Raw genomic sequence first — 17,491 nt, 5'->3', positions numbered from 1 at the left:
CTCCTAAGCTCGTGGGAGAAGCGGCTGGTGACTGCTCCCCCATAACCATCAGTGGGATCAGGGCTGCTGCCAGCAGCTCTGGAAGGAGAATCTCTCTTGACAGCCTGCTCCTTGACGGCCCCTGAGCAGCCCTGCCAACTGCTGCACAGCACCACGGTAGCACCGGCTCCTGCCTTAATGCTGCTGCCACCATGAATTTGCAGAGCCTCCGTGTGTGCCGTGACAGGTCGCCAGGTTCCCTGTCCGGAGGCACATCTCTCTGGAGGGTGGCTCTGCAGGCTGTGCCGTGCCACATCTCTCTTCCCTGCTGACCAGGCTACTCCGCACGCCCAGCCGAGCCCACGGCTGGCTCTGCCCATGCTCCCGGCACTGCTGGCCTCCCTGGGCCCCTCGTTCTTCTGGGCCCGGGAGCCTTGCTGGATCTCTCCTTGGGACACGGCTGCCATCGCCATCACCAAAGGGCTGGGGTGTGTCAACCCCCCCCACGTGGAGCCAGCGAGAGCCCCCAGCGCCCTCGAGACAAACCCAGGCCTGGCTGGTGCTCACAAAGCATGGCAGCCACGGGTAGCACGGGTGCTGCATGGATGCTCCAGCCCCTGGGCTCGCAGGGAGCAGCCAGGGGCAGACCAGGCACAACGCTGGCCTCACGCCCACACAGCCACCGGGTCACCAGCAATGGGAGCACAGAGAGCCCTGGCCAAGCGCGGTGCAGTCCCAGGCTGCGCTGTCGCCAGCCACTGCCTCGAGGTGCCAGAGTTTGTCCTGCTGTGCTCCCCCTCCCAGGGGGCCAGGAGGTCTTACCGAGACGTACAGAAATTCTGCCTGCTGCCATGAGCTGTCACCTCCGATTCTGCTGAATATTTAAAAACCGCCTGAATCTGAAGTGACAAATCCATCATTGACCATCTGCCACTCTGCACGGTCACCCTGCAGCAGTCCCTGACATTTCCAGCTCTGCCCTGACACGAGCCAGTAACTCAGAGATGAAAGGCATCAGCCTCGGCAGGCTGACAGGCGCTGCCCCCCACCAGCCCCAGGCCCCTCCGCATCCCACGCAGAAGGGGCAGCCGGGGTACAGGACCCCCTCCCCGGCATAGACATGGTGACTGTCTGCTGACTCCTGCCGAGCACATGGCTCCACGCACGCCAGCCTTACCGCTGGCACAATCTGTGGGAGAGAACCCATGGGACACCCCGCTGAAGGCACGGCCATCCCCAGAGCCATCTGGGAGCAGCACCCCAGCCATCCCATAGAGGGCTGCTGTCCCTGTGGACAGGGGCTGTTGCAAGCCCCGTGGGCAGCGCTGTGCCCTCCTGCACCTGTGCCATGGGTTCTCCCTGCACAGCAGAGTGCGGGGGGCTCCAGCGCAGGGTCCCCAGAAGCCTCCCCCTCCCCAGGGCTGCACAGGAGCCCTGCCACATCCCCACCACAGGACGGAGCAGCTGGGCCGACACGCACTCTGCACAAGGAGCTGGGTGGACGCCTGCTTGTGCACGAGGGACAACCCGCCCCGGGACCCCCTCTCTGTCACCTGGCTATGGCTGTCAGTTTATGCCAGGTAGATCAGCATTGGCACCTTGCAGACCCACAGATCCCTGGGATGGCGGCAGGGAGCAGGCTGCTTTGAGGCAGGGTCATTCCCAGGAAAAGGGCAAGCATTAGTTGCCACTCATCCCCTTGGCAGCAAAACACTTGCGCTCCTCTGCTCTGCTGCGGCAGCTCCTGCAAGGCGAGCCCATGCTCAGCCCCGTCCCTCCCTGCCACCACAGGGACCGGGCAGAGGGGGTCCCCTCACTGTGAGGTGCTCTCCCCCCCTGCCAGCTGCTCCCCACACTGGGTGCAGGAGAGTGTTACAACTATCAGCTTCCCAGTAAGGCTGCCACACCCCACAAACCTGGTTTGGGGCTCCGTGACAGAGGCAGTCGGTGGCACCACTCATCCTGGGCCCTGAGCCAGAGGCAGTCCTGGCGCCACGTGCCGAGCCTCAGAGCCCCAGCAGGGAGCGGGGGCTGCCCAGGAGCTATGCCCGGGGCCCAGGACGCTCCCAGGCAGGCAGTGTGGCTCCTGTCCCCAGAGTCCCAGGAAGGGCCAACAACACCCACAACGGTGGCTGCGCCGGGTGCCTGCGGAGCTGCTCCTGGCAGCCCTCCCGCAGAGGAACCGCACCGCCGCAAGCCCATGGGGCTCCTTACCACCTCTCCTGCGTCCGCAGCGGCCCGACGGGTGGGGGAGTGGGGCCGGGTGCCAGGAGACCCCACGGGGGATGCTGGGGGCCATGACCCTACACCTCCATCTTGGCAGGGGCCCCAAGCAGAGACAGCAGGGCTGTGGGAGAGCTCCCGCCTGCTGTTTGCTCCGTACTTGTAGCTGGCACAGAGCTGCAATTTACAATCAACCTGCTGTTTGAGCTAATTGTGCTGTAATTGCTGAGCTGTGCTCCCTCCTGTTTCACCAGAGAGCGGCGGTTCTTACACTCCTCTTGGCAAGCCGGCACATCCCGTGGTCAGCCCCAACGATGAGCCCACTTGCTCCCACCCCAGCCGTGCCCCAGGCAGAGGCAGTTTTCCTTTCACTCCCTCTGCCAGCAAACACCACCTCCCGTGCCTGGATGCTGCTGGTCCCTCTAGGAGTCCCCACTGGAAGCGGTTGCCAGAGGGCACAGGGTGACCAGGCACCTCCATGCCACTGGATGAGCAGATGGGCAGGCACAGGGCACTTCTCCAAGAGATGCCTCTGCCTCCTTGGAAGGCATCTTGCCAATGTTTCATTTTGATCAGATAAAATTTGTGCAAAGCGGGGAGCAGAGCAGACTGCGCCGGAGTCCGGGGGACCGGCAGGATGGGGCCTGGGGTGCCCACTGTCCCACTGCAAGGTGATGCGCTGCTGAGCACTAAGGGGGGCAGATGCCAGGTTATCCATTGCTATTAAAGGACACTGTCACTGGAGGAGCTGGGCTGGTTCCCAGCAGCTCCCCGTCACTTCCCCGTGCTGATGCTGCAACACTTGTACATCCTCCGTGCTATTTAAAAATCCCGTCTTTAATAACGCAGAGACATCAGGCACCTGCAGGACAGGCGCAGGGGGACATCGGGCACCACGGGGACAAGCGCAAGGGGATGCCGGAGAGCAGGGGGGGCTGCAGGCGGCCCCGGCCCCGAGCGCCCAAGCGGGCGGCCCCCGGGCTCGGTGCCCCCCGGGCTCGGTGCCCCCCGCTGCGCCCTGGGGTCCCCCCCGGGGCCGGTGCGTGGTCGCGGCGGGGCAGCGCCGGCAGCGCCGGGCCCGGGGGGCGGGGGGGGGCTCCCGCCGCTGCGCGGCGGCGGGGTGCGTAATCAGCACTAATCAGGTAGCTCGCTAATTGCCGGGCCTCCTGCGGGGCGGTGATGGCTGGAGGGCGCCCGGCGGCGCGGCTGCAGCGGGCGGGCGGTGGGGCGGCCCCGGCCGGGGCTGGGGCTGGGGTCGGGGCCGGGGTCGGGGCCGCCGCACCGGCCGCCCTTCCCTGCGCATCCTCGCCGCTTCTCCTCCGGGGCAGATGCCGCTTCTTTGGTCCCAAAGCATTTAGAAAGAGCGAGCGCTAGAAACCCACAAAGACGCTGCGATTCTTTCGACCGAAAATGGTTTCCGAAGGCAACTCTTCCGAGAGAACTTGCTCCTCTTCCACGGCCCAAGAATTTTTCTCCAAGGGCCGCGTTCCGCACCAGGCGTCGCGGCGTGGTCCCCGCCGTGAGGGTGCCTGCGGCCGCACCCTCGCTGCCCGCTGTCCGCGCCGGGTGCCGGGGTGGGAGGCAGGGTGGGTTGGCCGGGCGCTGCGGGGCGGTTGCCCGCACCGAGGGGCATCGCGCCCTGCGAGGAGCCCGCTGTCCTGGCAGAGCGGCCTGCCTTGCGCACGCACCTCGGCAGGACGTCCGCAGCCCATCCTCGGCGTAAGCTTGTTCCTTCGCACGCAACTCCGCCTGACAGGCTGGGCCCTACATAAATTCCCACCATAATCACACTGAGAGCTATCAAACTATCTAATTTAATTTCTTTGTGAAAATAAATAGCTAAAGTGGCCCTAGGTACATGCATAAATACTTCAGCTTTATGTTGGGCCTGTTATTACTTCTCCCAGCTTGTGTAGTTGTAATGCACACTTAATAAGTACATATTTATTGCACGTCTCGTCCTGGTGGAATAGTGAGGAGGTTTTGCTGAATAAGCAGGAAAACAGCTTAGTCTGTAATAAAAAAGGGAGGGAGTTAAAAGAAAATATGCTGGGTAATTAATGATTGGGCTTTGAACAGCCATAATTTTTTATTAAGCAAGTATGCAAATATGGCGTAAGTGGCTGTGTTAGTATTCAATGGCTTTTTTTAAACATTGATGGCTGATCTCTGGTAAGTCTATCTCTCTTTATGCCTGTGTGCGCAGAGACATGACGGTGAGCAAACAAGCATTTCTGCGTGTCCGTGCAGGTACTTGGGAGCATGTACACTGGGAGCGCACATTGCTCACGTGCAGCCCCGGCCAGCAAGTGCACATGTGGCTTCGGACTGCTCCCCAGGTCTGCACAATACACTGCATTATCTTCCTCCTCGCCTGCTGTCATCCATTGTCTCTGTCTTTCTGCTGCTTGCTTTGCCTCCCCTATACATTTGTTGCATGCTTCATTAATCCTGATAAATATGTGGATTAGTGCTACAGGGGCTGGGTACACTGGGCTGGGAGAAGAAGCTCCAGGGATGCTGCCACCACGAAGCTTCCAGTGCCCTGCTCCCGCTGGCCAGTGCGGGCACCCATTCGGCTGCCCGTCCACCAGCTGTGCCTGACAGCACTGCCGGGTCCCTGCTGCAGCCCCTGGGACAAGGTCTTGCTGCATACCCGGCACCTGCGGCTGTGGAGAGGGGAGAGCACACAGTCCTGGAGCGTGGGACAGGCAGGGAGAGGGATGATGGGCCCCTGGAGTTGCTTCCAGAGCTCCATCCTTCCTGTGAAGCCTACAGCAGCCCTGCAAAGCAGAGCTTTCCCATGCAGAGCTGCTCCATCCCCAAGCACAAGCACCACAGCAAGGCAAGCCAGGACAGGCACGCAGGTGACAAAAAGTTACTGAGCCGTGGCCAAACCAGCCAGGGCTATTGCTCCTCTGGGTACCAGAGAATGCTGCGCCCCGTGCAGACCCCAAGGCACGGTGGGGCACTACAAGAGGCTGACATGGGCTGCACGAGCATTCGGCTGCCCCTTCTCTGTGAGGAGGGTCCCAAGGGTGCAGCTGTCCTGGGGCTCCAGGGGCAGAAGGGGCCATCCCAGCACCATGGGCACCCCAGCCAGAGGGTCTGATCAGGGCTCTTGGGGCTGTTGATGCTGCGATACAAGGGAGCCCTAGAGACCATGGGGGGCTGCCCATGAACAGCACAAGGAGGCTTAACTCCCTGAATCGGTCCTGCTGCTCCATGGTCAAAGAAGACGGCTCAGTGGAGCAGGTTTTGACATGCCGAGCTGGAGCTCACTCCCTGGGGAGCAGACCCCGAGTCCTCCTCCCCACTGGAGCAGCAAAGCAGGGAAAGGCACCAGCTAGTGAGGACAGCCAGGTTGCAGGAGTGACAGGGCCATGGCAAAGCACACAGCGACGCTGGCAAACAGCAAGCTGATCTCCCCATTAGCCCTCATTAGCACGTGGCTGAAAGACAACACGAGTTTAAATTAAGAAGACATCACAATGGTCCCAACTGTGTTACTGCTGTGCTCAGAAAGAGCCCGACAGCTGCTATTTAATATACCTTCATGATCTGTCAGGGCATATGCATGCTGCGCAGCCTAGCATCTGTGCATCAGCACACACATGCTTCTGCATGGCTGCACGCCTCCACATGCAGACAGCAGCACCTGCCTCTGCACGTGCCCACCGCTGTGCAGGCATGACTGCTGTGCACGCCTGCGTGCGGGGGGGCGGACAGCCACGCTCAGCCCTGCTTTCTGGTGCTGCCAGCCTGGCCCAGGGCATGGTGGTACAGGTCTGCCACCAGGGCAGGAGGATGTTCCTCCATCCCCAGAACACCTTGCTATGGCTCCGTGCGTGCCTTTGTGCTGGGCAATGGGGATGTGCCCCGTTGTGGCCGTGACAGCTCTCACATGTGCACTCACCTGAACTCCAGGGAGCTGGGAGACAGCTGGAAGAAGCCTGGCTGCAGGCTGGCGGAGCTGAGGGGCGGCAGGGCACAGGCTTCTGGGGGGAGACAGCGTCACGCTGGGATTACTGCTGCCAGCACCGCGAAGTGGTGATATTAGCACTCGGTATTTATACTGCATGTTCCCAACGTGATGCTTGCTAATGACTCCCACTGACACGGGGGAGCTGGTGGCTGTCATGAGAAGGGAGAAAAAAAAGCAACTTGCTCGTGGGCATGGAGGGAGCCAGCACCTGCATGACGGGAGGTGCGGGGGGGCTGATGCTGAAGGCGTGAGCTCACCCCTCTCACCAGAGACAGGCACTTGCTCGCAGAGGATGAGCAGCCTCCTGGTGTCCCACGCTGGTGTCCCACGCTGGTGTCCCAAGCTGCTGCCTTGTCTGCAAGCTCATCTGCCAGCCCATGGTCCATGCCTGCTGGCCTGCAGGAGCCCAGATCAAGGACAGCACTTGCCCTTTGTGCCAGGACATGCAGAAGGGCCGAGGCAGTCCGTCCCATAAACGGGATGGGTGGCAGGCACTGCACCGTCCCACAGTGCCAGCACCTTGGTGGGTCTTGCACAGAGATGGGATGCTCCCATCAGCCTTGGCCAGGCAAGGAAAGCTGTGCTTACGGACTGATTGCTTCATGTCAGGCACTGCCAAGGCCACAGCAGCGACAAACATTCTCAGCCATGGATTTCCCTGCCAGGCTTGTGAATTTCCCACATATTTAGTGACAATATTGGAAACGCATCCGAGTGCATTAAGCTCTTTCAGATGGTATTTACTATGCACCAACACCTGTGCAGGTCATGCATCGTGCAGCGAGCCCTGCAGGTGCTGCCCTGGGCAGCTCTGGGCACCTCGTGCAGATGGGGGACCCGTGGGCATCAGCAGCCGGGAACTGCAGGCTGTGACGGCACAGGGCCTGTGGCTCTGCCGACCCCAGGAGGCCTCGGTCGCTGAGACCACTGGACCCTGCTGCCTGGGTGCCAGGCACTCCCCACCCATCCATGTGCAGCAGTGCCCGGGGCAGGAGCCAGGCACCACTTACAGCTTTCTGCACCACCCTCCATTTGGCTGCCCTTAAGGGCAAGGTCTGGAGCCCGACCGGTCTGCGCTCACCTCACTGCAGGGAGCACACCAGACCCCCAGGCCCTGGGAGCATTCTGCACGCCCTGGGGGATACAGCAGAGAAATGAGTGTGGGGACGAAGTGCCAGGCACCCCTTCATTTCAAAGATGGTAAATGGGAGAAGGAAAGGTCATCTTCCTGGGCCCCCTCACTGGAGGAGCAGAAAGCTGCAGCACAGAGCTTAGTGCAGACCTGCTGCCTCAATTATTTATAGGTACCATGGGTAGAACAAGTTTTAATGACATTTGTGCTGGAGCTCAGCAGTGCAGATCTGCACCGAGCCAAAGGAACATGTCAGAGGCTTTACAGATGGTAAAAGCAGCGTGTCAATCACAGTGGCATGCTCACCTCAGTCCCTATATCGTGCTCTCCCTGCCCTGCGGAGAGCCCACCCGCAGCCCCCATGATGGATTGATGGGCAAACCCACAGACACACAGTCATAAGTCACCAGGCTTTTTTATGGGTAAATCACAAGTAATAAGCTTTCCCAGTAGAATTAGAATGACATCCTGGAAAATTATGCTCTGGTTTTACAGCAGATGTCAGAAAAGCAATGGACTCATTGGAAGGGGGTGCCTGTCCTCCTGTCAGGCAGCCATGGCTCGAGGCTGGGCAGCACCTCAGCACCCCACGTTGGGCAGCCTTGGGGAAGCTCTGCCAGGCTGGGGACATCTGTCCATCCACCCAGCCACCCACCTGCCTCCCTGTCCGCCCCGCGCCAGTCCTCCTCAGCCCCGGGGTGGTGCAGACCAGGAGCCGGTTTTGTGGGCAGGTGCTAGCAGACTGGGGCAAACATGGCAAATGCAAACCTAAGTAGGAGATGGGAGGCGAAGGGGTAGGACATGGTCCCGGCAGCCAGACCTGGAAGCAGCAGAGGCTCCTGACCAAGCCGGCTGCGCATAACACGCTCCAGCACCTCCAGCGGCTTCCTGGAGAGGAACCCAGGTCACTGAGCTGTCTGCAGCATCTCCAGCTCGCCCGTGCATCCGACAGCATGCCTTGTTCTGGGATTTAAAGCTAATTGGTCCTAGTGTCTCTTTGCATTTCTGCTTGCAGAATGTCATTTTCTTCAGAAAATGCTCTTTTGCAATTACTGTGAATTACACATGAAAAGCAAGCGACCACATATTGATTGGAGCCCAGGAAAAGCACCAGAGCCATTTAGAGTAGATTAACTTTTTCTGGAAAATGGTTTCACAGTTATTTAAAGAGATTAATCAGTTCATTTCAGGTCATTTGCCATTGTTTCTATGGCCTAGCCTCCCCCCAGCGCATGGCCTGGAATATCCCCCTCTCCATCGTGGGAAGAGCTGAGGCGTTCCCGGGAGGAGGTGTTCCAGGAGGAGGGAAGGAGCCCTTGTCCCCATGGTGTGTGCACAGGGTGCTGCTCTCCCGGTCCCTGCTGGCAAAGCAAGTGCTGCTCAGGGCATGCACAGGGGACCCCTCCTCAGCTAACGAAAGCACAAGTCAGCTTTGCACCAGGTGCAGCAAAGGAACTGGGGAGCCGCGTTTCTGGGAAGCAGTCCCTGCCGCAGACCAGGGCTGGGCAGCAGCTCTGGGAGCTGAACCTCCAAAGCAAGCTGTGCCCGGACTGGATGCGTGCGGGCTGAGAGGCCTTGCGGAGCTGCACAGAAGGGCTCTGGAGAAAGCTGCAAGCAGCAGAGTGCAGCTTTTTGCTGCCTGGCAGCTGCCTCGGAGCCAGGGCCTGCCCTCTGCACCGACGGTGTGTGCCGCGGTCCCCCCTGCTCATGGTCATCGCACCCGTGCGTCCTCACCCTCCTCCCGCTCACCGCGACGGCAGGGGGGCAAGGCCATCCAGCACCCTGCAGGCAGAGCAGGCGCCCTCCCTGAAATATTTCAAAGCATTTTTTTCTTTGGGAAGAAAGTAGTGAAGTCAAATGGCTCCTGTGGTGGAATACTTTCCAAATGTCAACACAATCTGTGCTACATTACGGCTAAATGTGATAATCTTAACGCCTGGCTTCTTAATGTCAGTGGCACTGAAGTCTGATGGATTGACAGACAGCCAGAATGACATGCAGTCATAGCCGATAAGGGCTCTCTCCAGGGAAATCACAGCTTTTTAAAGATGTTGGCAGCTACTAGCAAGTACCTTTTTATTTAAAAGGATTACAAGCATTGATTGCACTTCCTGTTTTCTTTTTATCACATTTCTGCACCAAGTGAAGCTTGTGCTGCGAGCTGAGCCTTTCAGACAATTATTCTGGAATAATGAAGGCGTGTCATGTTGGCTGTAATGAGTATTTTCAATGCCTAATTTGCGTGCAATGTGAAGGGATTTCAACAGCTGCCTGGTTCCTGGCTAAAGGTGAGTGACTTCTGACCGCGGAGGAAGCTGCTGTAGGCTGACTCAGCTGGGGATAAGTCGGGGTGGATCGTTTCTGTTAGCAGTGCGTGCTTCCCGCAGCAGAAGAGGGATTAAAACTTCTCCAATTACCGTGGTTAAAACACTAGCTAAGGGGATGCGTTCTGCTTAGAAATGGCTGGTGTCTGCTCCCCCAGCGAACAGCTGGACTAATTCATGCTCACCTGAGCAGCTCCTCTACAGCAGCAATTCAGACAGATGAAAAATATATGTCCATAAAACCTCAGTGTAGCTGGACAGGGCAGTTAACAATCCCCGAGGCACAAACACTCATTGTCGCTGGCAATAGATGAGGGATGTCTAAGAACAACCACTTGGCATCCTAACCACAAATGACTGGCAAACGCAGTAGCAGAAGAGGTGGATGGGCAGCATGCCACACTGCACAACCCAGGAGAGGCAAATGCTGAGGCACTTGGGTCCTGCTCCCATTTTTACCCTTCCTTGCTGCCCAATGTCGTGACATTAAATGCCAGATGCTGAGCCCCCACACCTGGGTTCCAGCACCAGTGAGGGCAACGGCAAGGGCAGGCTGGACTGAGGCCCTTTGTAAAGCTGGGGCTGTGCGACTACTGCGCGGGCTGGTTTTGCTTTGCTGTCTTGTTACAACGGCTGCATGTCCCAACTGCCTCAGACTCTGCCCACCTGTGTTGGATCCCGCTTTGCAAAAAAGCCCAAGGTCTTTCCCTAAGAATTTGGAGAACAGTCATTAAATCCATGCTCATCCTCAAAAGAATCATGAGGCCAGGAGAAAGCCCAGGCTGGGATGCTTGAGTAGCTGGTAGCCAGCCTGGCCACACCACACGGCACCGGCGTCCTGAGTGGGAAGCAGTCCTGGCAGGCAGCAGGAACACCCGTTCTCCACCTCAGTGCACTGGCATGCTCAGCAAGATGAGGGGGAGATTTCAGCCCCACTGACTGACTGCCTAGGAGCAACATTGCAAGGCCAAGTAAGAGTCAATGGGTTTGTTTCTCTCTAACTCCTCTGGCTGTAGCAATACATAGCCATGACAGCTGCCTGGAAACTCAGCTCCCGTCCGTGCCAGTGAGTGGGGAGGAATACCTGCTGCTGCAGACCACAAGCCTAGGTCACCTCCGGGATGCTGGAAACACTCCCGGGATGGGCTGGGAGGCAGCGGAGCCACAGCAGGAGAAAGCACAAACTGGAGCACTGCAGCACAGCAAGAAACCCCTAACAAGACACAGCTGCTGTCTTTGCACTAAGCACAAAGAGCAGAGATGCAAAACTGAGATTACGCTGAGCCGCGAGATTCTGATACCAACCCTAAAGGAAACTCAAGGGCTTGGTAATTGAAAGGATGCAGGGAGCTGTGATATTAGCTGTGGCAGAGGTGGTTAAAGGAGTCAGCTTTCTGGCGACAGGGCAGCTTCCTCGGAGGATATGGGGGAAAAAGTGATCACCTTCCTAAGCAGCATATTGCCAACGCGAGCAGGAGGCGGAGGCTTACATGGCCTTGCTTGCACTCAGTTACCAGAGATGTATTTTTCTCCTGGGGGTGCAGATATCACTGCCCTTTTTTCATTTCCCCTTAATGATCCCAGCGGATCACATCCATCTTTTGTAAATAACTCTCTGGAGGAGGCTTGGACACCTTGCCTTCTGGAGCTCGCCATGGCTCAGAGCGAAGGCGTTAGAGGTGACCGCTGCAGTGTCTCTGTGCTGGGGCTGGGAGTGGAGCTGCAGCATCCAGCTGCCACCGTAGCACAGGGGCACAAACTTTGCGGGATTTATTCAGCATGTGATAGCGGCAAACGCCACCATCCTCCACCAGCAGACAGCCGCAGGCTGCATCCCGTGTGGCAAGGGTCATGCCTCAGCCTTGGAGCGGGGTGGACTCACGCGCAGGTGCCAGGAGCCCTGTGGAAGGACATGGAGCACCGTGGGAACCACGGCACCCGGGGAGCAGCCGCTCCTTAGCAAAAACACCAGACAAAGCAGCACCACTGGAGCTGCCATGCTCTGCTCCTGCAAAGCAGCTGGCCACAGCAGACTTCCTTCAGGCAAAGAAACACCCGAAGGTGCAGATGTCGTCACACAGGGCACAGCACGGCCACGTTCCGACTGCCGCCACCACCTTCTGAGCGCGCAGCAGTCGCCTCCACATGCACCTGCTTTGCTCCTACAGGAGCCCACTCTGCCCAGCAACTGCCTATTCTGTGCACTCACTGCCCTGCTCCTCGCAGACAAATGTGGGCATCGTTAACGAGCTGGGAGCCCTTGACCCATGGTTCTGTGTGCTCCACACCCAGGGCTGCCTCTGATGTGAGAAAACTGACCTGGAAGAAGCATTTTCGCTCCACATTCGCCAGGAGAGCAGCCCCTGGATTTGCCCAGCCAGCCAGATCAGCCCCTGGATCTGAGATAGTCCTGTCACTGGACACCAGTCTGCAGAGCAGGACTGGCTTCCTCTCCTGCAGGAGCAAGGAGGAGATCAACCTGCCCTTGCACTGCCCTGCAAGGAGCCAGAGGCTGCTGTGCAACTGCTGAAGAGAGAGAAGTTGCTGTAGAAAAATTTCCTCAAAAGGTGCTGTGTTGAGGGGGCATGGAGCTCTTAAAACATCTTCACAGATGCTTCGGCAATCAGAGCTCTCAATAATCCTCCTCTTTTGTAGTTGAGGGTATGGTTCTGGCTGGCAATTTGTTGCTTTGAGCTCTCTCCATTCCTCCACAATATCAAGCAGCAAATCCTTCTGCATGGCCCAGGCTCCTCACGCTGAATGCTAGGTACTTGTTACCTCCTTTGTGAGGAGCTCACTAACTGCAGGCGCTTCCTCTGTCAATGGGGAGTTCCTAGGACAATCCAGCCCACCTGATCCCCACAGTCCCAAGATAACTAGGCTGCTTGTTTGGGTGCCTGAAGTTGGACAGCAAGGTTCAAAGAGAGCACATCTCTGTGCTGGCTGCAGCTGGAACACGAGAGCTCTTGTTTCTAAGGTCCTGGGCTGAAAACCCAGGGTGCAAACACACAGCAACCATCAGCAGCTCTCTGCAAACAGCAACTGGCCAACTCCAGAACTGCTGGAGCATACAGCTGTGAGTGCACCGCTGACACGCGTGCTGTGTGGGCAATTAACGATGCTGCTTGCCAAAAGGCCTCCTCAAGGCTGGCAGCTATAGAGGCATTCGCTGCAACTGTGAAAAGAAAAATAGTGCATACATTGAGGTCTGGCAGCACACCTTCAGCATCTGAAAAACCCTCCAGCCTCAAGACTCCTCCCGTCAGTTAGAGCATCCCACTAACTGCTGTCGTCAAAGGTCACCAGATGCTTCTTCCATAACATTTAGTGAATAATCAAGGGAGCAGGATGGGAGTGGAGGCACAGGGATGGTGAAGGATACGGAAATGCTTAAAGACCTCAGGGATCAATAAGCCTGTTTTGGAGCAAGGACGGCAAGATGCTATTTAAATGACTGTCGCTTTATGGAGAGGTTTAAATTCCGCCTGTGCTATCTGCTGACCTACATTATGCCACCACAGAGTTTAGCACATGTCCCCCTCTATCTGTGCCGGCCAGCTGCTGTGTGCTGCATCCAGCCCTCTGCAGCGTGCCATCACCACCGACGGGTGCCGGAGGATTTGCAGCTGCGTGCCTTGATGAGGCTTCCTGGGCCCAGGAGGTTCACGCTTGTTTGCCATTAGCATGTTGATCGTTCCCCAGTCCCTTGCCATCAAGAAAGCCATCAGCGATTGATTTATCTGTGGTCAGGCTAGAGTGTAATTTATTTGCATCATTTCAGTATTAAAACTGAGTATGAAGGGGATATTTTTTTTGCTGCAGCCAGTAACTGAACACTGCCATAATACATGCCATTACCAACATGAGAACAGGTCATGGTAATAAATCCCATTAACAATGCCCAGTTGTACTGAAGCTGGGAAGAAGTACATGACCAGGATCGGTGCTTGTGAGTGGTAGGCTGGTCAGCTATGAGGCTGTCCGTGGCTTCAAGAGAACAACAGTAAAGATGCACTTTTTAAAGAACATTAAGGAACTCCGTTGGCTGAGAAAGGAAGATCACGAGGATGCATCATCAGACTTTCTTTTGTCGCTTGGCGTGCAGTTTGCCTCTTGTTCTTTCTGCCATTGCTCTGCAGGATGAGACCAGTTGCTGCCGCTCTCCCACAGGGGCAGTGCTTCTGGGACCACGCTGAGGAGCCTGTGCCCGGCTGCGGTGGCTCAGACCCTGGACCCTGCTGCTGGGGTGGCTCCTGCTGGGCGCAGACACAGCAGACAGGCACCACAGCCAGCCTGAAGTACGCACCCAGCACCTCGGGCCACCCAAAGCACAACCCGACTTTTTCTTCCTGAAGAGATGGAAAAAGCCAAGGGCGTTTTTTTTTCATTTCCTTCAAATTCAGACAGAAAAACTGACCCTTCTCTTGAAGAAGGTTTTTCTGATGAGTATTTCAATGAAAAATGGGAAGAAGTCAGAGAAGCGGCATCCTGCCAGTGGGAACGTGCTGCGGGAGGCAGGCAGTTCAGCTGCTGGCTCACAGCAGGGAACACGCCGTGCCGGGCTGTGCCACGGCCTGTCCTGCCGGCAGAGCAGCCAGCCTGGTCCCTCCGGGAAGGCACTGATGGGACCACGTTGACAGTGCAACATGAGGAAACAAAACAAGACAAAATAAGCACATAAGACTCAGGCTAGACGACAAGGAAATAATTTATTTCCAGGTCCTAGAAAGACCTTGAAAAAATAACAAGGGTGAGGAAATCAACCTCCTAATTTCATTTGGGTAGAGAAAGAAAACCAAAGTGACTCCATCAGACATTGTGGCAGCTGCCAGCTCCTCCTGCCGGGTGCGGGTGGGCAGGGAGTGCAGGGCAGCACCACGCGGAGCGGCCGGCTTGCTCGGCACCATGCTCCTCCCGTATCTACATGTGGGATAGAAATTAAAATGCAAGCGTGCGTGCATGTGCGCCGGGGAGGACTGGCTGGTTGGGGATGGGGAATAACCCGGTGGGAGGGTTGCTAAATACATACCCTGTCAGACCCCATCTCCTATGGACAGAGCCCTGCTATTGCACAACACTTTTGCTAGAGGAAGGGCCAGCTCTGGAGGGGCTCGGGCACAGCTCTTCAGCCTGGAGGGAAAACACAAACACGTTCCTGAGGAAAGAGAGGGCTTTCTCCATTCTCTTGCTCCGGGGTGCGGGGCATCACCTGCCTGAGGCAACGTGGCCAGAGCCAGCACTCAGGGGCCAGTGTGAAGCAGCCCATCGGCCCCACTGCGTCCCCAACATCATCACAGTGAATGAGCAGCCTGCCGGGGCGCGGGTGCCAGCAGCGGGTGCCTGCCGCCTCCTTGGGGGGGGACGGACCAGAGAGACCCTGAGAAGCGAGCAGCTCCTGGTCCCAGCGCAAAAGCCAAGCTGCGGCTCCCGTGTGGGCAGACGCAGTGGCAGCGGGCAGGAGCAGCTGAGGGCAGGAGCCAGGGCAAAGCCGCGTCCTGCCCCTCTCCGCTGTCAGGTCTCGCGCTGCAGCCAAAGGACCAACACCAGCAGCCGGGAAGCAAAACACAGTAAAAAAATGAACACACATGTACATTTACAGTTAAACCTTCTCCAAGGAGAGAAAACACTGTCTGTGGCTAAAGTAAAAGGACAAACCCAATGACAAGCCCAGGATGCGTCAGGCCTTGGGAGACCTTATCAGTCACCTATCAATGATATAATTGACTTTTTTTCCCAACATGAACAAGTAAGGAGCTGCACTAGCCAGCACGGCCTGAGAAGCTGCCCGAGCGTGTTGATCAACGTGCTGCTCAATTTACCCCAGGGGAAGTCAGCAGGCTAGAAAGGTGCAGGGCAGTGAGCGGTTTCCTCCAGCATCATCTGCAGCCTGAGGAGAAACAGCACATCCCACCAGCCTCCTCCTGACCTGCCTCCCCAAACCAAAGACTTCGTGCAAACGCGGCCCTGCTGCGGGAGCTCATGCCAGTTTCTTGCAGGGCCGGGTACCCCAAGGTGTCACAGACCCGCTGCCCAGCCTGCAGCAACCAGCTTGGCCATGCAGCAGCGCTAGCAGGATCTGGCCTTATACACATGTCCTGGGGATGGTTTTTCTATCGCCAATGGTGATGCTTTGCTGTCAGCTGGGCATAAGCAGGAATTATCCCTCCAAACCAGGGGGCTGGGGTTCTCTCACCCTACAGCATGGTCCGCAAGCCAGGATGCAGCTCTCCCCCACCACTGAAGGCCAGGGTGCACCGACGTCCTGCTCTGCGCAGCCCACGCCATTTGGTAGAAAGCTACGGCTTGGCCGAGAGCCCTGCAGACCTGGGCCCAGCCTGCCCCGAGGGGCTGGCAGAGCCAACCCAGGGAATGCCACTCTGTGCCCCTCCAACGGTGCTCCCCAGCACCGCGGCTGCTCTGCGGCTCAGGCCACAGCACCATGCCTCGGCGGCAGGCGGGACGTCCCCCTCTGTCACCAGGGCTGTGGGGCACATCAGGACCTTATGTAGACAATGCCCGCTGTGCAGGGAGGCAGCGAGGCCCTTCAAATCACAAGCATCTTTGATAACCACAAGGTCTAAGAACTGAGAGGCAAAGCAATTGCAGCTTGGAGGAGAAGTGTGTTTTGAAGTGAACTCAAGCGCAGCGGTCGCTCAGTGCAGGATGTGGCCTTGGAGCCCACATCCAGCACGTGCATCGCCAGCGTGGCACGCTCCCTCCAACGCAGTGCCAGCAGCCGGGTGCTGCCGAGAAGCCCACGCGCAGAGAGAAGGACGACTCCAGAAAGCGAGCAAACATAAGGCGGGGGGAAAAGATGAACAGAAGTTAAAAGCTTGTTTCTCTCTGCAAGGAAAGCTCTTAGAGAAATCAAAGCACTTCAAATGCTCTGACTCAAGTGACAAAAACAATTTAGACAACAAAAGGCTCCCGGTTTGCTCTTCCTCTCCTGAACTGGGCTCACTGAACAGATCTATTTAAATGATAATTTGTGGGGGAGAAGCCCCCTCCAAACTCTCTTGAATTAGATTTTTCTCTTGCTTCAATTAATGCGTAGTGCTTTAATGGAGACTGGTGTTAAGGAGATGACGGCCACAGTGGCTCCTTTGGGCGCTCCAGCCTCACCGTGCGGTGCAGAGGTGCCCCGAACAGGAGGCGGCCGCCAAGGAGCAAGTCGCCCTGCGCTCCCCAGCCCCGCGGCACAGCCCCTCTCCAGCAGCTGCGGAGCCTGGCCAGAGGCACGCGCCATCACCTCGTGGCACGGAGCCCCGGTCCACCTCCTGGAGCCTCGTGGGGAGTCGGTGGGACGGCTAGGACTCCTCGCTGTCCTCCTCGCCCCTGCGCCCAGCATACAGTGCTGCCAGCTGCCGGAAACGCGGCCCCCAGCCCCCCAGGTAGGAGAAGTCCTGCTCCGAGCCGCTGGACCAGGTATTGATGGAGCTCAGGGAGGGCACAGGGGAGTCCGAGCCCTCGAAGGCGTAGGTCTGGAACGAGTCGTAGGGCGGCACAGAGAGGTCCTCGTCTGCCTGCTCCACCTTCCTGCAGATGTAGTCTCTGAACACGGAGAAGTCCAGGTCTGGACTCTGCACCCACTGCGGGAGGGCATGGAGCTCGGAAGCCGGGTTGCCGCTCGGGCCCCCCTCTCCTGGCCCGCCACCTCCGTCACCGCCTTTGATCTCACTGAAGTCGTAGAGACTGCGCAGGGCTGACATGTCATAGGCCTCTGTGTCCTGCTCGCCACCCCCTTCGTCGTTGTATTTGATGACATTGTCCCTCATGTCCTCGTCATCCTCGGATGTCAGGTGGCTTTTGTGGTGTCGCTTCAGCGTGAGGATCAGAAGGACCAGCACT

The 17,491-nt window shown here is 57.8% G+C and overlaps 2 protein-coding genes across 5 annotated transcripts in view; both read right to left on the bottom strand.

Annotated features, from left to right (window-relative positions):
* Positions 1-7,547: 7,547 nt before the first annotated feature.
* LOC138684529 (uncharacterized) lies at positions 7,548-14,687 on the bottom strand. Its single transcript, XM_069778567.1, is given in 3 exon segments — positions 7,548-14,025; positions 14,027-14,332; positions 14,673-14,687. Coding segments are annotated over 3 exon segments (675 nt in total). The 3' UTR covers positions 7,548-13,671.
* Positions 14,334-17,491, bottom strand: part of CDH22 (cadherin 22) — an 88,896-nt gene continuing 85,738 nt past the window's right edge. For all 4 annotated transcript variants that reach the window (XM_069800676.1, XM_069800691.1, XM_069800681.1 and 1 more), the window contains one exon: positions 14,334-17,489. In XM_069800676.1, coding sequence (XP_069656777.1) covers positions 16,951-17,489 — 539 coding nt within the window. In that variant the 3' untranslated portion in view covers positions 14,334-16,950. The remainder of the gene's footprint in view (positions 17,490-17,491) is intronic.

This window comes from Haliaeetus albicilla, chromosome 2, assembly GCF_947461875.1.
Source record: "Haliaeetus albicilla chromosome 2, bHalAlb1.1, whole genome shotgun sequence".
Lineage (NCBI taxonomy): Eukaryota > Metazoa > Chordata > Aves > Accipitriformes > Accipitridae > Haliaeetus > Haliaeetus albicilla.
The sequence above is the reverse complement of the archived record's forward strand: the minus strand, read 5'-3'. Positions and strand labels throughout refer to the sequence as shown.